This window comes from Aythya ferina, assembly GCF_964211825.1.
Source record: "Aythya ferina genome assembly, chromosome: 12".
Taxonomy (NCBI): domain Eukaryota; kingdom Metazoa; phylum Chordata; class Aves; order Anseriformes; family Anatidae; genus Aythya; species Aythya ferina.
Window position 1 is genome coordinate 13,371,118 of NC_140308.1, and position 19,690 is coordinate 13,390,807.

The 19,690-nt window shown below is 52.7% G+C and overlaps 1 protein-coding gene across 2 annotated transcripts in view; it reads right to left on the minus strand.

Annotated features, from left to right (window-relative positions):
• GNAO1 (G protein subunit alpha o1) overlaps positions 1-18,427 on the minus strand; it is a 130,250-nt gene extending 111,823 nt beyond the window's left edge. The window contains exons 1-2 of one of the 2 annotated variants that reach the window (XM_084533550.1): positions 18,141-18,410; positions 18,009-18,051 (exon numbers count right to left, since the gene is read on the minus strand). In XM_084533550.1, coding sequence (XP_084389676.1) covers positions 18,009-18,051; positions 18,141-18,258 — 161 coding nt within the window. In that variant the 5' untranslated portion in view covers positions 18,259-18,410. Of the gene's footprint in view, positions 1-18,008; positions 18,052-18,140 lie in introns of both variants that reach the window. The other variant, XM_084533551.1, reaches the window with a different exon arrangement.
• Between the last annotated feature and the right edge of the window lie 1,263 nt (positions 18,428-19,690).

Sequence of the window (19,690 nt, forward strand, 5' to 3'; positions counted from 1 at the left end):
GAGGCTCCAGCAGCAGTCATTATCTTATCCCTTTACACTGGCTCGCGGCCCCGCGTTTCACATGCACTTATGTTTACTATTATGGCAACAAAGCAAATTTGAGCAGAGCAATGCCAAGAAATAATCCGACGGCACCTTCGGATCAAATCTTCCTTGATACCTAAGGAATTTGCTGAGATGCTGGGGCCCGACCTGGCTTTCCTGGAGCAAGGAACAGCTCTGCGGCGCGCGGCCCTGTGGGCAGCACCGAGTGCTGGCACGCTTCCAGCCCTTGGGACACGCTTCCTTTCTGCTCCTCCACCTCTCAGCTAGCCTGGACAGGCCTCCGATGCTTTCATTTTTTTCTCTGCTGGCACCACAGCCCCAGGTTATTTGCCTTCCTCAGCTGTGGTCCGAGCTCTGTTCCCCGTTCTGCAGTACCCGCAGCCAGATTTGTGTAGAAGCTGTAAGAAATCAACTGGAGATGGCAAGTTCGATACCAGATGAAATTGTTTGGGGTATCTGCAAGATGGCTTATTCATCTAATAGGTTCCCAAAGACCTGAAGCATGGAATCGGTTATCTTAACACAAATCTACAGATCATAAACCCTCTCATTTGGGGTTTGAAGTCCCACTTGCATCCCGGTCAGCACCCTGCGTTTTACTGCTACTCCTCACGGCCTCATGAGAAAATGCTCTGCCCTTCTGCTTTGCTGCGCCACAGCTGCAGAATAAGAAAGAGAAGTAAAAGCCGTCTGCATGCTTTTGTATTCTCCCTGCCACACAAAAACACACTTAGAGCAGACCTCCCCAGCTGAGGACCTCAGAGCATGTGGATATCTGTGAGCCACTGGCCCTCTGGATCTTTACCTTAGCAGCCACACGGACAAGGCAGGGAGCTGGAATGAGTTTGGGCACAGACACAGGTGATAAACCCTGCCCTGAAACGTGGCACAGGCCCACAGGGTGCACCCGCTCCTGGGGGCTGATCCTGGGGCTGCCTGTACCCGGAGCTGAGCGAGCGGATAGGGGCAGCTGGGCTTGGGGGTGCCGCTGCTGGGGAAGTACCGTCGGCTGGTTTCCATCTCTTCTTGCAGAGAAAAGCAGTTTTCTTCCCTTTAGGATTTGGAGGAACTGCCCTGAAAGCCACTGGTCCAGAGTCTGGGGCTTGTGCCTCTCGACTCACCTCCGGGTTTGTATTACCACGAGCGTCAGGCAGAGCCATGTCTCCAGCTGCAGCCCAAAGCCTCTCCTAGGACGATGGAGCCCCTGCAGAGCGCTCCCTGGAAGCCAGGGCAGGAGGACTGTGATGGGTTTGTCACACACGGCTTGGTGCACGCTGCCCTGACACCAACAGGAGAACTCCTCCTGGGCTACACACCTGCACTGCTGCTGGGGGAGCGCTAAACGCCCAAACCAAAAGCCTGATTTTTCTCAATTTTGTGTGAATTCAGTGCCAACAGGTCTCTCCTCCACAGCATTCCCATGGTTTGTCCTGTGTCCCTACAGGGGCACTGCGTGTGCAGTGTCTGGGCTCCAGGAACTACGCCAGCCGGCTCCCCCATGCAATATGGCACGGGGCTGGGACACGGGGTTATGTGATGACGAAGGGATCACTGGTGCCAGCCCCCGAGCAGCAGCCCTTTTTTTTTGGTGTAGAGCAATCCCTCAAAGCAGCCTGCACTGCCTGCTGGAGCCGGACGGACCACTGGTGGTCTGCAAATCAACCGCAGAGCCCTGCTGAGCTAGGGCTGGCTGCGGCAGGGCAGATGGCAGCCTTATATAAGAGCTATGCTATATAGCTCAGCGAGGGGGGCTCGTGCAGATCCCAAAGCTTGGGGTCCCTCTGCTTCCATCCCTGTGCTTTCAGGTTACAAAAAGCAGCGGGGTTGGGAGAGCCCGGCCCCACCTCGCCCCCACCAGAAGACACAGGCTAAAGGCAAAGATAAGCCCCACAAAGGCTCCTGCTGCAAAGCCGCCTGTATCAACAAGCCCCAGCTCCCGCGGCTCGGTGACCGGGCTGCCCAGCGCCCCCGGTCAATAAAGGGCCGATTCTCCTCCCTTTCGGGAAACAATGTGTTCCACACACTGACACAAACACCGGCCCCTCGGCGAGCCCCGGCAGTGTCAGGGGGTGTCAGGCTCTGCCCGGCGGGCTAACAAAGGCGCGAGCCCGCGGCCAATCTCCTCCTGCCATCGCGGGCAGCCCTCGCCGCGCCGAGCATGATTTTTTTTTTTCTCCTAATGGAAATGAAGAAAACCTCCAGCGCAGATAATCCCCCATTATAACGGCAGTACGTTCGGGACAGGGGCCAAGCAGCGTAAAGAACAAGCCAAATCTCTTTTACTTAAAGGCTGGCCGGGATGCGATAATGTAATGACTTTGGTCTCGATGTTTCAAACGCCATTCGCTGAGATTGACTTCACATATAGATGGTATTGGCTGCGATAATTAACAACGAGGAACAGATAGCATTGGCCAGCTTCTCCTTCCAAAAAAAAAACGGTACCTGTTTGCAAGCAGCCCAGGAGCTCCTTAAATCTGAGCCCAGGTTAGTCCCACGCCGATTTCATGGGGTGCTGGATCAGCCTGTACACGCTGGGAGCTTCTTCTGGCAACGTGGGCTTCCCAAAGTGGGGTAACCCCGGCTGCTGCTTGCCTTCCCGGTGTCTGATAGCCACCTCGTATTTGTTTTGCAGAAATACAGCACAGCTCAAGCCCTGCTACTACATGCTAGCTTAAAATGGCTTTCAATTACGATTAGCGGGGTTTGAAAGGGGATTGTGCTGACATCTCCAAAGAAGCAAAATATTTATGGGAGAAATTAAGCCACTGGAATGACTGGTGGTGTTGAACGTGCTCCTCACGCAGCTGGCAAAGAGCAAAATAAAGCTGCAATAAACTGATGACAACCACTTTCTAGAGGAGCGATGGCTTATCTCAGCAGAGAGAAGACCCCTCAGCTTCTAAGCTACAGCAGGTTATTAACCGAGCATTCGCACACCTCTCCCACAAAACACGAGGAAGAAGCAACCAGAGCAAGCAGAACAGATCACTTCCTCGATCCCATACCCATGTAACTGAGGGCAGAAGGTGATGTGAGTGCACAACGCCACCATTCTGATTTAATGTACCCACTTCACTTCATTTTGATGGCTATGTAGGGTGGAAAGCAACAGGGAAACGTGTTCCTTGTCCCTTTCACGTCTTCCAGTTGCAAACAAACCCAGGCCTTCAGGAGAAATGCCTGTCTGCCACTGGACAGGTTTTGGAATGGTTACAAACACAAGATCTATCGTCCTCGTTGAATTTGTCACCAGCCCTAGGCACATAATAAAAACGGTGTCTTATTTGAATGTTTTTATCTTCCTGGCCATGCAATTTAGCTCCTTGCAGGGTGGTCATTTATTTTCCCCACTGTTGCCTTCTTCATTTGCTGCATTTAAGGCTGAAATCAAGACTCAGCAGCAGCCTTGAGCAGGGCGTCAATGCTGGTTTGAATTTTCCTTGTCTTCTGTTTAATTGAATTTTCATTTGTATCTCCTCAGCTGTTCCCCTCGGAGGCCTTTCCCTCCCTGCCCCCCTGTTCTCCACTCATCCATACAGATCATGCAAACGTTTCTGGCAAGCACCAGCTGCAGATACTGAGAGATCTTGGGCATCTTCTACTTTTAGAAAACCACCAAGAGGCCAAATAACACCAGCGCTTGTTCCGTGAAGCTTGAAGCCTGCTTTTCAGAAAGACCAGTCACTTTATTAGCTGTACTGCTCCCTGCGAAACACGTGGCGAGACTCACAGGACTGCAGAGCCACGCGTCTGTCAACAGAGGACAAAAAGCCATAGGGTTTTGGTTTTTCTTCAGCTGGAAGTAGCTCTGTGCTGGGTAATTTTCGTACCGTGGACTCACACAGCTTATTTGGGATTACGTTCCACTTAGTGGTCTGGAAGTCTGACCTCCCCTGGGACTTCTGCGGTTTGGGAATGTGCTGCGTTGGTTTGTGATGCCTTCGAATCCTTCCTGCAAAGGATTTTCGGATTTTACTGGAAGGGTGAGAATGGCAAAGAGAGGAAGGTCAAGGTCTGCGCACACTGTCTCCAGGCTGAAAGGAGGTGCACTGAAAAGTCGCAGGGGCTCTGCACTTCTCCTCCACATCCTCCAAAAGCTGCCCTGAGCTCGTGGCAGGCCAACACTCCAAAGGCAGCCTAGCCACGGCCTGTCTATTTTTGATTCGTTTCCCATCACTGTGATCACTGTGTGAACAATTCCCAGCTGAGGCCAGCTCCTCTTTCACTGGAAATCCTCGGTACAGGAGAAAAAAAAGCCCTGCTAGCTCCTCTGCCAAACCTTGCCCCAAAAGGCTAGAAAGCTAAAGGCTAGCCCAGAGACTGCCCGGTCTGTATTTCTGCTCCAACAACTGACATCATTTAAGCTCTCCTGAGCTGGGAAGTGATTAGAAGAAGCAAGAGGAAACGTCAGAGAAAAATTTCAAGCTATTGGAGAAAGTTCTTTCATGTGCAATCTATTAGATGCTTAACCACTGCAGAGAGGACTGGTGCACAACTGTGGAAATCTCAGGGCCTGCTTCATTTACAAGTAAATCACACGAAACACTGAGCGATATGCGATCAAGGAGAGCTCTACATTAGGACAGAGCTGGACAAAATGACCTTTCCATGACCTACTTCATCACAGACGAGTACAATTTCTGCTTGTAATTCATTATTCTGAAGCTGTTTACCATTTTGTCCACGACAAGGTCAACTTCCATCAATCAGTTCCTGAACCTGGAATTCCCGGCCCTTTATCCGAATAGCATTCGGAGGAAACAAAGACACTTATTTGAATATTCACCTTTCTTGCTCCTGTGCAGGGCGCTCCATTCATCACTGCGAAGCTGGCACTCGCTGTGACAGTGACGCTCTGTCAGTCTGCCATAACCTGGGAGCCGGTCAGGGTATGTTCTGCTACCGAGTGAAAGGCTCCAGCACTCCAGCCATTAATAATTAAGGGTGGCTCTGCTGTTGGAGCTAAGATCTGGGTTAGTTTCTATGTACGTTTGCACGTATTCTTACACTGCTGTTGGGTGCACACTGCATGGACTCTGGGGAAGTGCTCCAGTGCCTCTTCGCTTACCGACTTACACCGAGGGGTCTTCCAGGAGAGACTAAATCACATTGGAGAAGGTTTGCTCGTAAGTGAAGCTGAACTGAAACTCTTTCTCTTCCTTTTCTCTGTGCTTTTGGGCTGCTTACGGAAGGCTGTACGTTCAGAAAGGGAAAGCACGTGGTACCATTTTGTCTTTTAGCTTGCAGAGGTGGGGGTCCTTTCACTTAGGAAATTAGACTCCAGGACTTAGCATGCACACGGGGCTTTCTAGGATCTGTCATGTCGGCACTCCCTTTCTATCAAATCCTACCGCAGGCATTTAACACCGGGAATGGGGGGTTACCATTTCTCCTGCCAGCCTTTGCCCTTCTTACCAGCTCTGACAGCTCTGATCCACTTACTCTTGGCACTTGCTTCGAGCAAGGTTCACACAAGGTTCACAAGGTGTCCGTGGCCAGCCCGTGCAGCGGTGTACCGAGCTGTTGGCAGTCCTGTGGGTGACTGCTTAGGAAGCAACCTCATTTTGTTCGCCAGGGCCAGAACTTGATCACCATCCCTCTTTTGGCTCCTGGTTTTGGAGATCAGGCTCTGCCTCCTTCTGCCTCCCGTATGTTCCTCACTGTCAGCATCACGTTCTTGCCTTGACTGGCAGTGCCAAACCTCTGCCAGGCTGGTCATTTCTCTCCTGCTCGGTTATGAGTGATGTTACAAGCCAACGAACCAAGTACTTAGGGCCTTCATTTCTAATTCCCCACGGAAAAATGAAGGAACTTGGCTGGAGACTGAAAGCGACTGGTGTAAATGCAGTGGGAGAGGCGGTTCATTCACATTCAGAAGCGATTCAGAGAACCCCAAACCGTCTGGTGTGGATTTTGCTATTTCCTACATTTCTTAACACGTGGCTCTTCTTCTTGGGAAAAAGGCTGATTGTGCAAAAGCCTCTCTTAAGGAAAAGAGGAAACACCAGGCTCCTGGAGGAAAGCTGGCCTGACAGAGATGTGGCAGACTCCCCCGATGCTTTTGTGAGGCTCTGGATGTGACAAATATCTCTCATGAGAAGGACTTCCTAGCCTGGCTTACTTCTGGAAAGAGCAGGAAAGGTGTCTGAGTGAAGCTGTGAACTGCTGAGCCCCTGGGAGGTGAGGGAGCATTGGGACAGCTCGTGGCTGGAGGGGAGAGGTGGTGGGGCCGGCAGTTCTGTATGCAGTGCTCTCCCCTTTGAAGGGCTGTGGCACAGCAGAGCTGTGTGAGCCTCCCCTGCACCAACCACAGCAATGCCAGGCTGGTAATGCAGGCTTCAGAATGTGCTCTGGGTAAAACAGAATTTGAAAATGCTGCTCAGCACCTGTATAAGCGGGGTTCTGTGGCATTTGGGCAGTCCACTGGAGTAATGTTACCTTATCACTTACAAAGGCTCTGTCTAAGGCTGAGGCAAAATAAAAGAGAAGTCTCCAAACCCCAGGACAACTACGGCTTGTTACAAAACCAGGCAGATCATTCTAGTGTGAAGCAAACCTGAGCTTTGCATTAAAAATGTAAATGTGATTGAAAAAGCATAACCAGATGGAATGGATTTGACCTCTGCAAGCATAAAAGATGGCCTAACTAAGCCGAAGCAGCAACAAACAGTTGCACTTTCCTTTTCATTGCACTGAGGGTCACGGGAAGTTTATTTAAAACAACACATTTTCAAGCCAGTGGAAGACTTGCAGTGCTCTTACAGGAACTAATAGAAGAAAACAAGGCTGCCTTGGAAAAACCCCACCGCATCATTTAAATACCTAAGGATACAGAAGGACTTTTCAAAAACTACATCTCAAAGTCTTTGAAAGTGACCGATTTACCTTCAAAAAATTAAGCCCCGGTACAGCCAAGCAGCCAGGAGTGACTGAATCTTTCAGTACAATCTCACATCTCAACCTGCAATGCATTCCTGCCTTACGTGGGCGCATTTGATGGACAGATCATTCTGCTGCCTGCTCTGTTTTTTGAGTTACGTTAACCCAGAGCAGTGCCAGAGCCTGGTTCACTGCAGCACCGTATCCACAGCAGTCCCCTGGGTAACAAAGAGCAGGGACAGACAGGGGTGACTTAAACCCATGCCACCAAGGAAAAGAGATGTTAATCAACCCCCAGCTTAGGATTTCAGAAGGCTGCCTGAGAAATGCTGCATGGAATCAGTCCAAGAAAACCGCACCCAGAAGCAAAGAAACAAGCCAAAGTGGTGTGAATTAAAATCAGCAACCAACTATTCCTCGCTGAGCCTGGCTGTTTGTGTATTCTAGGGGAAAGCTCTGGTAACACTGCATAAGGTTGCCCCTCAGCTGGTTTCCAAACTACCAGTTTATTTCCAGAACATAGTTAGTTGAGGAAGAAGTTAGAAACCTTCAGCAGGAGACTGATTTGGGTTTTCTTGTTACAGAATTTTTGAATAACCGAGGCTAGAGGTTGCTGCCCAGAGCAGATGTACTGTCTCACATTGAACGGGTTGCTCAGGTTCTTGTCCTGCCGAGGTTTGGAAATCTCCTACAGACAGACAGTATTGCTTCTTCTCTTGGTGCAAACAACACTTGCAAATAACTGCAGAAGGAATAAATTTGAGAGCTGGTACCTGAGGCAAAAAGGAAACAAAGGCTGCATGAAAAAGGCCGTGACAAAAGAAGCCTTTGTTTCTCGATCTGCATTTTCCAAGAGGTGTGAGAAACACAGGGTAAGTATTTGGATGAAGGCTGTTTGCGTGCAATCACCCACTTCTCCGCAAGCCCATGGCTATTGATGGGCACATGATTAGAAAACCCCATTGTGCTGAGGTTTGGGACCTGAGCGTGAATGAAACATGAGCTACGGCCAGCGCTGGGACTTCACTGCGTGCAGATTAGTAGCATCTCCAACTTGGCAGCACTGCAAGTCCTGTGGCCTCGCCGTCAGCGCGGTGAGCAGTTGGTTCTGTCTCGAAACCAGCCAGCTGCGGGGTCAGCGCTGCTGCAAGCCCACAGCAGAGAGCGAAGCACCGAGCATGTCCTCGGGAGGACGGAGGCGATGGTTTTGCTGAACGAGGAGGATTGTCCTCGAGAACAGACGGAGCAGGATGTGCTGGAGAGCTTCACACAGGCGCTGTGCCCAAGTGAATGAGGGGGCCAATAAAATAATCTTCGTTATTTTAAAAATCTCGGTATATTTATCCCCCACTTGTTATGGAATTTAAATACACCAGTCTGGCTGGGTTTATATCCTTGTTATGTGTAAGATGTTTTTTCTGCATTTTACTGGAAATCCCCAAAAATATTTCAAAGTCCTATGTAGGAGCACTTAAAAAATCAGAATGCAAATTTAATCCTGAATATCTGAAGGCCTCACCTATTTATTTGACCACCACAAATGGAAAAAAAACCCTACAGTTTGATCTCTCCGGTCAGAACTAAAAGTACCAGTGTGATAACCAATTTTCATGCCCTGTCATGTAGGAAAAAAAAACATTACAAATGGTTATTTATGCAAGTAGGAATGAGAAATAAACCTATTTCTTGAAAAGATATGAAAGGAGAAAAAGGAGATGAACATGCCTGATGCCAGCAGAAAGCGCTGCCGAGCCTTGAGCTTGTGTCTGGCAAAACGCTGATCCCCTGCCCCCTGCCTCCTTGTGACCTCAGCACCCCAGAGATGGGGTAACAAAGCACGGCCCACCCGCCCATACACCTGCAGCCTGACTGAACCATCCCAAAGGCGCCCACGGAGCAGCAGCGGGTTTCCCGTGTGGGATGTGGCCGGGCAGCAGCCACCTGGGAGTTGATGCAGCACTTTGGGCTTTCTGCTGAGCTGTAAATCAGGAGGAGATAAATTTATCCTACAGCTAAACTGAGGAAAACAAGGGCACGCTACCAGGAGCTTTCCGCTTTATTAAGTAACTATCTCCTCATTCATGTGGAAAAAATTGTCCAATTTGGCTCAATAATTAATCACCGAAGGGTGACTGGTGATTAATGAACAGCACGACGCCGTTGCGAGGCGTATGCTCATCACAGTCGCTCTCCTGCATCCTACGATCTGTGCTGGTGTCACCGGTGAAGTGTGAGGACAGGGCACACCTGTGACACGGGCACGGGCACTCCGGTGATGAGCAGCTCTTAGAATTTAGCAGCTAGGAGGTCAGGCCACCTTGCCCGACCTTGGAAAGGAGCCACTGCCCCAGATGTCAATGTGCCTTTCCCACCTTGCCCCTAATCAGGTGTTTAGACCTCTCTGGTCAAAGGGAAGGGCTCTCTAGCTGCAGCATGCTGTAAGCGCCCCTCCTCTAACACCCTCCTGCAGTACCTACAGGTGCAAAGAGGCTCTGAGTAAGCAAGCACAGTTTCCCCAAATCTACTTAATCAAGGCTTTAGTGGCCAAACGGACGCTGTCCCACACAAAACCCAACCTGAGGACGGTGTGTGCCTCCTGTGGGCACAGCTAAGCAGAACCCCAGGCTCTGGAGGAGCACGTGCCCTGCTGCCGCAGAGGTGCAGGAGGGAGGAGGGTGGACTCACGTAGGCTTAGCTCTTGCCGTCTCCACTTGGAACACGTAGATCCGCCGTGTGGTGCCCCTGCAGCAGTCTGAAAATCTCACCGGTAGCTTCAGCAAGAGGCAGAGCTGGCCAGCAGCTCCTCACTGAGCTCCCTCGGCAGCACAGAGGTGGCACTGCTTCATGCCAGCCACCAAGACGAGGTGCTGGGGGCCAGGAGCCCGATGCCAGCAAGTCCCAGGCCGCCGAGGCAGCGCAGAACAGGGCTGTGATGAGCACACAGAGCAGCACCGGCGGTGGGGAAACAGCTCCATGTTGCTGCGGCCACGTACCACAGCTCCAGAGAGCTGGCAGTAAAACCTCTCATGTGCTATCTAGATTATTGTGCCTAACATCCATTTTGTGTGCTCAGCCTCTCCTATGCGCTGTCGGCGCCTGGTGCTTCAGAATCGGAGCTCCTAACTCCAATCGACTCTTCCAGGGAGAGGATAAACCACAGCACTCTGCTAGGAGACGCTACGCATTTTTTTATCATTTAAGTGATATTTTCCTCAATACCGGCCCGTTCTTATCTCACCCCCTTCAGTAACAATTCACAGGTAATGCAGAAACCCTCCAAGTCTTGTACCAGACTGTTACGGTGTGTACAAGTCGCTGTCGATGATGCTCTTGTAGACAAGAGCATTTAATACAGGTTTAAAGTTGCTGGAGAGCCTCGGAGCACGTTGAGTCACTGCTCTGCCCTTCAGGCTGATTTAAGCACCGGGGGTGACGTTTTGGAGCAGGGGCACACACAGAGGTGAGGCGCCCATGCCCAGCTTCCCTGCCAAAGTGCTAACAGCCAAGTGATGAATTCTCTGAGTTGGGTATTTCGGGAGTAGGGTTTCCTTCCAGACCAGCGAAACCCTGCTGAGCCCCTCTCCGTTCACCAAAGCTGCTCCTAGAGACACCCCACGGCCTCCTGATGCGAAACGTGTACTTCAAAACGTGTACAGAGGGGCTGCCAGGTGCCGAAGAGGAGAAAGCCTCTTTCCTTGTTATTAAGCCCCGCATTTAGTACCAGCATTGGATCCTGCTTCTGCCCAGCCCGCTCTGGGTTGCCCTGAGCAGCACATCCCCAGGCAGCCGCAGGGAATGGCGACGAGCACCTCAGCTTCCCGGCATGCCTCGTCTCCAAGCTTTCTCCAAAAGCAGCTCCTGCATTGTTAGCCAAGCCAAATTCCCCTTCAAAGGCTACAGGCAGGATCCAGGATAAAATCACCTTTGGTTCCTGAGGACACAAACCCCTCAGAACAGGGGTGAGGGGGATAACTAAGAGCCATGGCCCAAAATCTCAAGCCCTGGGGAGGTCCCTCCATTATCCACATTCTTTTTCTCTCTTTCTAGCTGTTGTACTTCAGCTCCCTTACTTTAACCTTACGAACGTTATACTTGGATGGAAGGTCTGCTGATGCACTGATATAATTTCCAGTGACCAAGCAGAGCAGGACGTGCCCGAGAATAAAGAAAACCGAAGCAATTTAAGCTCTTCTCTTTCAATGTCAAAACTGTTATCGATTAGCAATTTGAAAACAGATGTGATGTCAGCTTACTATACAATTCCCCGGGCTCCTTCCTGAGAGAGCGCTCCTCGGTTCTTTCTCAATTAACTTGAAAGTTGGGGGAGATAAGCAGTTTTATTGGTGAGCTAAGAAATGCCTCCATCAAGAGTTTTATTATATTATCACCATAAGCAGACAATGATTGAGCTTTGGATTAAATTTCTCCTTTTTGCTCAGCACTAGAAAAGCATCAGTATCTTTGCTTTGTGTTATCCAGCAGCATTTTTCAGCCCTTTGCATTCCCTGATTTGAGGCAGAATCCTAAGAGCATCTTATAATCAGGACTGTAATCCTCCAGCCTCCATACATCTGCCATTGGCATGAATGGCCTTGAAAATAAAACGAGAGTGATTCAATTAACAGTTAAGGGGGATTTTTGCATTATGCGCAGCGCTCCTTCAGCATTAGGAAAATCAAGGCAAAAATAATTAGTATTTCCCTCTAAGAATGGTATCAAAGAGTTTTTGAGGCAAGAAAAATGACCTTAGGTTTTAAAGTGCCGACGCTTTAAAAAATGTCAGTTTCAGAATTTTTGGTTTCCTGTTTTTGTGGATGAAGCTTGGCCATCTCCTGGACCCCACCAAGTGCCACGCAACAGCTGAGATTCATCAGATCTCCTAAAAATTGCACATTGGACAGACATCATCTAGGAAGAATTTGGTCCAAAGTCCAGTGAGGTCAAAGAGAGGATGTGGGGACAAGAGCAATCAAATTGACTTGAAATAAGTGTAGCCACTGGTTTCTGTACCACTAATGAAAACAAAAATCTAGCAGTTGAGATGTATTTGGTTTCCTTGTCTTCACTTGGGCTGATTTTATTGTGCTCCCAATTCTCAAGTCCCTGGGCTAGACTAAATACATTTATTTCTTATCTTGTCTCTAAAGTGAGGAGAACTGGAAGTTTTCTTTCAAAACCAAACCAAACACAAAAGCAAGAATCCCTGAAACAGAGCTCACCCCCTCGTTATGCCAGCCCAGGTCCCACAGAGGCAATTTGAGGCTCTCCAGAAAGCCCCAAATCTCATGAAATTTGCAGTTGCACCAGGAAGAGAGACACCACTCTTAAATACCCACACCACCTGAATCTGACCAGCTACGAGAAGGTTTTGCGAATTCTCTCCTGCCTAAGCTTCTCTTCCTTCAGCCTCTCATTATGAATACAGGACCAGACCCTGCCTTCTGCACTCAGATGTGCTCAGAGTTTCACCACGGACCTCATGGCACAGCCTTTCTCCGTCGTTGTGCTGTGAACTGCTGCTGGCTCACACGAAAAGCTTTTCACCTCCCTCACAGCTTGAGCAGGAGGTGAACAAGCTCTGAAGTTTGCAAAACCAAGCTCTTGCACCCTGCACTGGCGACAGGCTTTCTAGCTGCAAACCACCAGCTTCAGCAGTCAGTCATGACTTTTTATCTTGCAAATAAATCCAGGAGAAACCAGGGGGGCTTGATGCTTACGGGGCAGGCTGTAACTCTGCAAAGTGGCAGAAGAAATGCTCCCGCAGGTAACTCGTGATGGCTCTGAGACATTGCTCACTCCCTGGCTCTTGCCAGCAGTGACTCTTTGCTTCATTTCATGCTTTCTCTTGACCAGAGTAAGTAGAAGAGCCAAGGAGCTGCCTCTACCTCCATCACTGTCTCTTTTCGGCTCCTCCTCTCCCTTCTTTTCATGATCTGCCCCAGGTAAGCATGCTGGGGAACTCACATCTGGGATGAAGCTGCATCCCAGACAGGCAGAAAAGGACAGGCTGAGGAGGAAAACCACAACTTCTCTTCAAGTGTCATGACTCAACCTAACGTTTCTTAAAACTTCTGGGTTAGCCAAACATAAAATAAAACATCCCCGGCTACATTTGTGCAGATTTGTCTCTTTCTTCAGAGCTCATTAGAAGAACCGCTTTCATCTCATTAGATTGCTAAAACATTTCCAACAGGACTAGATGTGTCATGTCAGAATATGACAGGCAAATTTCTTTTAAGGTTTTAAAACTAGGTTGAAAGAGGAGAAGCTATGCAGTTCACTGTTGTCACTGCAAGATATTTTTACTGTTATGAATTCCTAAAACAAGAAACAAATTAAGAACTGTCAAGGAAAAAGAAAAACCCAAACCCAAAATGTATTCCGTCTTGCCTGCTAATACAGTTACTGCTCTTCTCTGAAATCTCTCCCAGGATAATAACAAGAGCCTTAACACCCAGGTCAGGATGCAGCAGAGCAGGTGGCAGGAGGTGAGCAGACCAGCAGGAAGGCTGCAGCTCCTTCCCCTGCTTACTGGTGCCCAGTTCAAATCCTGCTGGCCCCGAGGGGCGGGACAGACGCTGCCGACACGGAGGCGAAGCCCCCGCAGGGCGAGGTGCTCCCGGGGAAGGGGCTGCGAGTGGGAAATCGCTAGGGCTGGAGACAGACACGCCGTGAAGAGTGAGGCCTCGAGTGGGTGTTCACAAGACATCATTTCGTTTTGGTGGCATTTACCACCATGTCGCTGAGACGGGCTGTAAAAGCAGTGGGTGGGGACTGCTTCTCACTCCAAAGAAGTTCATCAGATTAGAAGTAATTCAGTTACCCGGGGAGCAAGCAGAGCCCGGGGCTGTTTTGAGGGGCTCTCTGAAAAAGGTCAAACCGATAGATCAGGCGGCTATTGGGACTGACCGCCGTTGGGGAGAAGGCAGCAGGTAGGGAAAGATAAGCGCTGTACGGCCACCTATTCTCCTCCCGATCACACATTCCCATCCTTGTCATAACTTAAAAACAATCTACGAAAAAACGGAACTGCAAGAAGCCTGATGAGTGAGGTCCTGCCAGCACTGCTGCTTCTGCAGAGGCAAAAGCCAGAAGAAACACCCCAAAACAACAACATTTTTGCTGCGGGCAGGTGAAGCCCTGCATCCTCCCAAACGCCGTAGCCACCACCATCCACCCCCTCATTTGGAAGGTGGAATAGTGCCCCGGCTCCCCACCCGGAAAGGTGGCAGGATGCTGGGTTTGAAGCCATGCCAGCTAACTCAGCCTCTACGTTTGCATTTAAACACTGAATTCCCCAGCAGCTTCATGCTGATGGCAGCAGAGGGTGTTCCCCTTGCAGTAACACACCCGTTCCCACCACAGGACCGCTGTATGCACCTCGGTATTCTGCTGGGCAGGGACAGAGCGAGGTGTGCTGGGTGTCCGCCTAGTCCGGGGCCGTTTGATGAACAAACATTCAGCAGAGTTGTAAGACCCTGAAAAATTCCCCCGGGCAAACAACAGGTCTTGCCTTGGTGCTATGATCCAACCATTCCAGAAAATATCACATATTCTAAATTCTGCATGCACTCAGTGTTTATTTCAAGATCTAAGAGCCAAAGAGATGTTGACAGTCATTGCAGTTCTACGTCAGTGTGAACCCGCTGAGGCTGGGTGCTGGAAGACAAATTTCTCCTGTACAATATCTCTCGCCCCCTGGCTTGGATATTCAAAGGAGCCCCAGATTCGCTTGGTTAAAGCTGGTTTTTAGTTTAAGCCGAGGCCGATCACTGATTCTGAGCACCGAGGACACCCTGGGGCTGCACTGGCCTCACACCTCTCAAGACTGCTCCCCCCAGCAGCATGGCCCCAACCCCACATTTTACAGCACGGGCGAAGTCGTGAAGCAATAACGAGCAAACGTCATCAGCCAAGATGGGTGCAGCCAAAGCACAAGGGCTGAGGGTGCCTACAGCACCACGGCTGCTCAGGACAGTGCCATTCCCAGCCCGTGCTGCCTGAGGCACATGCTAGCCTCCAGTCCCAGCTGCCCACCGTGCACCCACTCCTCTTCCTGCACTGGGGAACTCCCCGCTCACCAGCTGAAAGGCAGCCCCGAACACTTGAGGAAAACATCCTGCATTCATTTGATAAATCCTACTCCCCACCCTGGCTAAACTCCCAAATTACAGCGGTTTCTACCTGTCCCTTCTCCCACTACCTAAAATTTCATGGATTAACTGGACAGCGCGTAGCCTCTTCTCAGTCCTTCGATAACAATGTCTGCTCCCTGTTCCTTTGTCTAAGCATATTCTCATCTGTCTACACATTCCTGCGCTTCTCTGCAAGGCGATATCCAAGTGTGAAACTGCTTTAGCCATTCACAAGGAGGAGATTTATGATCTAGAAGCACACCAATAACACAGTATTAAAAAAATAAAATAGCAGTCTCTTTCATCAAAATCTAATGAACGTGCAATTTAATCTTTATTAAGAATTCATTAGATTCTCAGCAAGCCTGTCTAATGGAGCTTGACCAGGTGAAATGCTAATGCCTGCATTATATTTAAATTAATTTTCAGAAATGTTAATTTCCCCCAGTCGCTCCCTGCACATCGCTCTCCCCCCTGGCGCCCGCGGCTGCGCGGCTCCCTCCAGCTCCTGCCGCCGTGCTCCTAGCAACACCGCTGTCCCCACCCCAGCCTCTGCACAGTTCGCTGGAGTTCGCAGGCTGGCAGCCGCCTCCCCGCTCCCCGCGCTGCGAGCTTCCACCATGGCAGCCGCCGCCGCATTTTCCAGCCGGGTACAAACCCGCCAGCTACCGCGCGTTACTCCCAGAGTGTTTTGCTGGGGAGATGTACTACAGGGTGTTTTTCAGGCCTTAGTATTCCGGGCTAGTCCAGCAAACCGGTTGTTAGCTTGATCCAACGTGCTTTAAGAAACAAGAGCTGTGCTCACTGGGAAAGAGGAATCCCTGGGCGCTCATTGTGTAAGCCACCACGGCCACAGCCCGCTCCCGACTCCACACATCTGCCCTGGTGTGCTGTGATGCTGGTGCTACAGCCTCTCCCCCCAGCCAAACCCCACCGCCCGCCATTCCAGCACGCTTCTGCAGAAGCGATTCCTAGAGATTAAATAATTTATTGCCATTCATCCGCAGTAACATCTCTCCCAATCCATCTCTCACACGCAAATGAGCGCAAACCAAACCCATCCTCCTGGCCCCACAGCCAAGTGTCGGGGTGGAAAACCTCCTTTCCAAAGGGGGCTTGACAGAAATAGGGCGCACAAATCTCCGTGGGTGAGGCCGCCGTGCCCACCGTGCGCCGAAGGGAGGCTCCTCTCCGCCAGCCCTGCAGCGCCAGAGGGTTGCCTCGGGTGGGGCTGGAGGTTTGGTCCCCTGGGGCTGGACACAGCGGCCGCAGGAATGGGGCAGAAACACGGGGGTCACCCCCTTGGGTCACCCCTAGGGTTTGGCGAGGACGAGCACACACCCTTAGGGGAGGTGGTTTTGGGGAATAAGGGGGGGGGGGGGGTGTTGCCGAGCGGCTCCGAACCCCTTCGGCTATTTCCGAGCCTGCTCGGCTTCTCCCCGCCCGCCTCCGAAGGCGGCCGAGCCGGCAACGGGAGGAGCCGAGCGGAGCCGAAGCCGGGCAGCGCTGCCGGCGGTTCGAGGCCCCGCTGGGCGCTGTCCACCACGGGAACCGCCTGAAAGCCGCAGCCGTGCCGGGACTGCGGATGGCAGCGGCGGAGCCCTCCCCGTGTGGCCGTCCCCCCCCCCCCCCTTTCCTCGGGTACCGGAGCCGGTTCCCCGGGGGCCATCCATCCCTCTGCGCCCCCCGCGATGGCTCCGCCTCGCCCCGCCGTGTGCCGGGGGATTTGGGGGGGGATTTTCGGCGTGTTGGGATTAAAAAAAAAAAAAAAAAAAAAAGGGGGAAAGGGAAGGGAAGAAGAGCGGCTCCCCTGGCTCCTCGCTGCACCTGCTGCCCCACGGGAGGCGTTCCCTCAAGGAACGGGGCTCCAAGCCCTCGTTTATGGCCCGGTGCTTAATTGTAATTAAGCACGGGGAGAGGCCGGCTAACGGGGCCCGGGCCTCAGCGAGGGGGGCAGCCCGAGGCGTAGGAAGGAGCTGGTTCTTCTCCATATTGTCGCCTTTTTTTTTTTTTTTTTTTGTTTATTTGCTCCCCCTCCTTTTTTTTTTTTTTTTTTTTTTTTTTTTTTTAATACCCCGCTTTCAATCTAATTGCCGATCGGCGGCCAAATTCAACCCCTCCGTTAATTAAAACGCTAACAAAAAAAAAAAAAAAAAAAAAATCTCCCTTAAAAGGGGCTCGGAGTGGCAGGGCGCCTGGCTTTAAATCCGCATTACGGGCGGATTTGACCACACAGCGGCCCCCCTCACAGGGCTGCGGGGCGGCTGCGACCCCCCCTGCTGCAAGGAGCCCCCTCAGGGCCCCCCAGAGCCCCCTCACGGACCCTCAGGGCCCCCTCAAAGCCCCTCAGAGCCCCCTTAGGGCCCCTCAGAGCCTCCTCACGGACCCTCAGAGCCTCCTCTGGGCCCCTCAGAGCCCCCTCACAGCCCCATCAGGGGCCTTTAGAGCCCCTCAAGGCCCCCTCAGAGCCTTCTCAGATCCCCCTCAGGGCCTCTCAGAACCCCTCAGAGCCCCTGAAAACCCCCTCAGAGCCCCTGAAAAAACCCTCAGGGCCCCTCAGAGCCCCTGAAAACCCCCTCAGGGCCCCTCAGAACCTCTCAGCGCCCCTCCCGGCCCCTCAGAGCCCTTCAGAGCCCCCTCAGGGGCTCCCTCCCGGCCCCTCAGCGCCCCCTCAGGGCCCTTCCCATCCCCTCAGCGCCCCTTTAGGACCCCTTAGAACCCTTTCAGCATCCCCCCGGAGCCCCCCAAGCCCGGCTCCGGCACTTCGCCTCCCCTTTTCGGGCCCCGGCGGCCCTTTCAGCACCACGGCGGCCCCGAACAGCAGCGGCAGGGGCCGGGCGCCGCCTTCCCGCCGCGGCGGTCCCCTCAGGTAAACATGGCGCCCGCGGCCCTCGCTCACCTCAGCGAGCCCCCGCCCCGCCGCGCCCCGCCCGGCCCCGCACTTACTTCATCTGCTTCACGATCGTGCTCTTCCCCGACTCCCCGGCCCCTGTCGGGACAGAGAAAAGGCGGTGAGAGAAAATGGGAGTGGGGGGGGGGAGGCAGGCGGCCGAGTTTCGGGGATTGAGCGGGGCTCACCGAGCAGGAGGAGTTTCACGTCTTTGGCGGCGCTGATCCCGTCCTCCTTGAGGTTCTTCTCGATGGCCTTGCTCCGCTCCAGGGCGGCCCGCTCCTCGGCGCTCAGGGTACATCCCATGGCGGCCCCGTAAAGATTAAAAAAATTAAAAAAAAAAAAAAAAAAAAAAAGGTAGGGGGGGGAAGGATAAAAAAAAAAAAAAAAAAAAAGCAGCCCCCGCCGCCGCCGCCGCCGCCTGGGCTGCAGAGAGGAGGCCGGGGGCGCGCACACACCGCGGTCGTGCGGCGGGGAGGGATGGAAGGGAGGCGGCGATCGGGCTCCGGGCACCGCAGCGGGGCTGGCGGCTGCCTCCTGCCCCTCTCCCCGCGGCTCAGCGCATCCAGCGGGGCTGCGGGCACGGCGAGCTCTTCCCGGCCGGGAGGCGGAGGCGGGGGCGGAGGAGGAGGAGGAGGAGGAGGAGAAGGAGGAGGAGGAGGAGGAGGAGGAGGAGGAGGAGGAAGGACTCCTCGCCGCTCCCGGCTGTGGCGCTCTCCGCTCCGAGCGGGCGGCGGGGCTGTGACGGGAGGCGGGGAGGGGAGGGAGGGAGGGGAGGGGAGGGGAGGGGAGGGGGCGCGCCGGGGCTCCGCGCTCCCGCCGGCCGCGCCCGCTCCCGTGACGCGCGCGGCCCGCGCATGCTCGCGGCGGCCCCGCCTCAGCGCCGCCCGCCTGAGGGGAGCGCGGAGCTCGGGGGGCTCCTCAGGGAGGCGCCGCGGCCATGGAGCCCCCCGCCCCCGAGCGCGGCTCCTTACCCCTTTCCCCGGCCCTCCTGCCCGCTGCCCCCGGTTCCCGGCTCCTTTCTTCCCCCTGTAACCGCGGCTGGGAGCTGGCCGTGTGGCCGCCGGCTTGTTTCTGTCACCGCTTGTCACGCGAATCCTTGGCACGCTGCGTGTGAGACGTCGAAGTGCAGCCACCATTTTGGGCTGTGCTCTCCCTCAGCCTGCCTAACGGGCCCTCAGGGTTATGTTTTCCCTCAGCCCGGACCATTTTGGGCCGTGTTCTCCCTCAGCCTGCCGAACTGGCCCTTAGGGTTATGTTTTCCCTCAGCCTTTTGGGTTCATTTGGTGTGGCTTGCAGGGTGATCAGGGCTTTCCTGCCGCCACATAACCTGCCTCCATGTCACCGCCACTCCGTGCTATAATCTAGGAACTCCAGCAGGTTAAAATCCTGCAGTTTTCCTGGCTGGGAATAAAGAAGGAAAGAAAAAATGTCAATGGGGAAAATAAAGCAGATAGGGCTTTGTTTTAAATGCATTCCTGCTGGACCAAACAAGTCACGATATATGCAACTTTAATCCATACCATTGATTGATATGTGGCAGCCCGACTATAAAAAGATTTAGAGGGAAAAGGAGGAAGCGTCGAGCGCAGCAAACTAAAATGCATTAAGGAAAAATGATCAAAATCAAGGTGTACTGGCTGACGTGTGGAAAGGACACCCCACGCCCTCAATAAATGAGAAGGAAAGGAAGGTGTGAGTGAATGGGCAGCTGGTTTTTCCTCTAAACCCTGCTCCA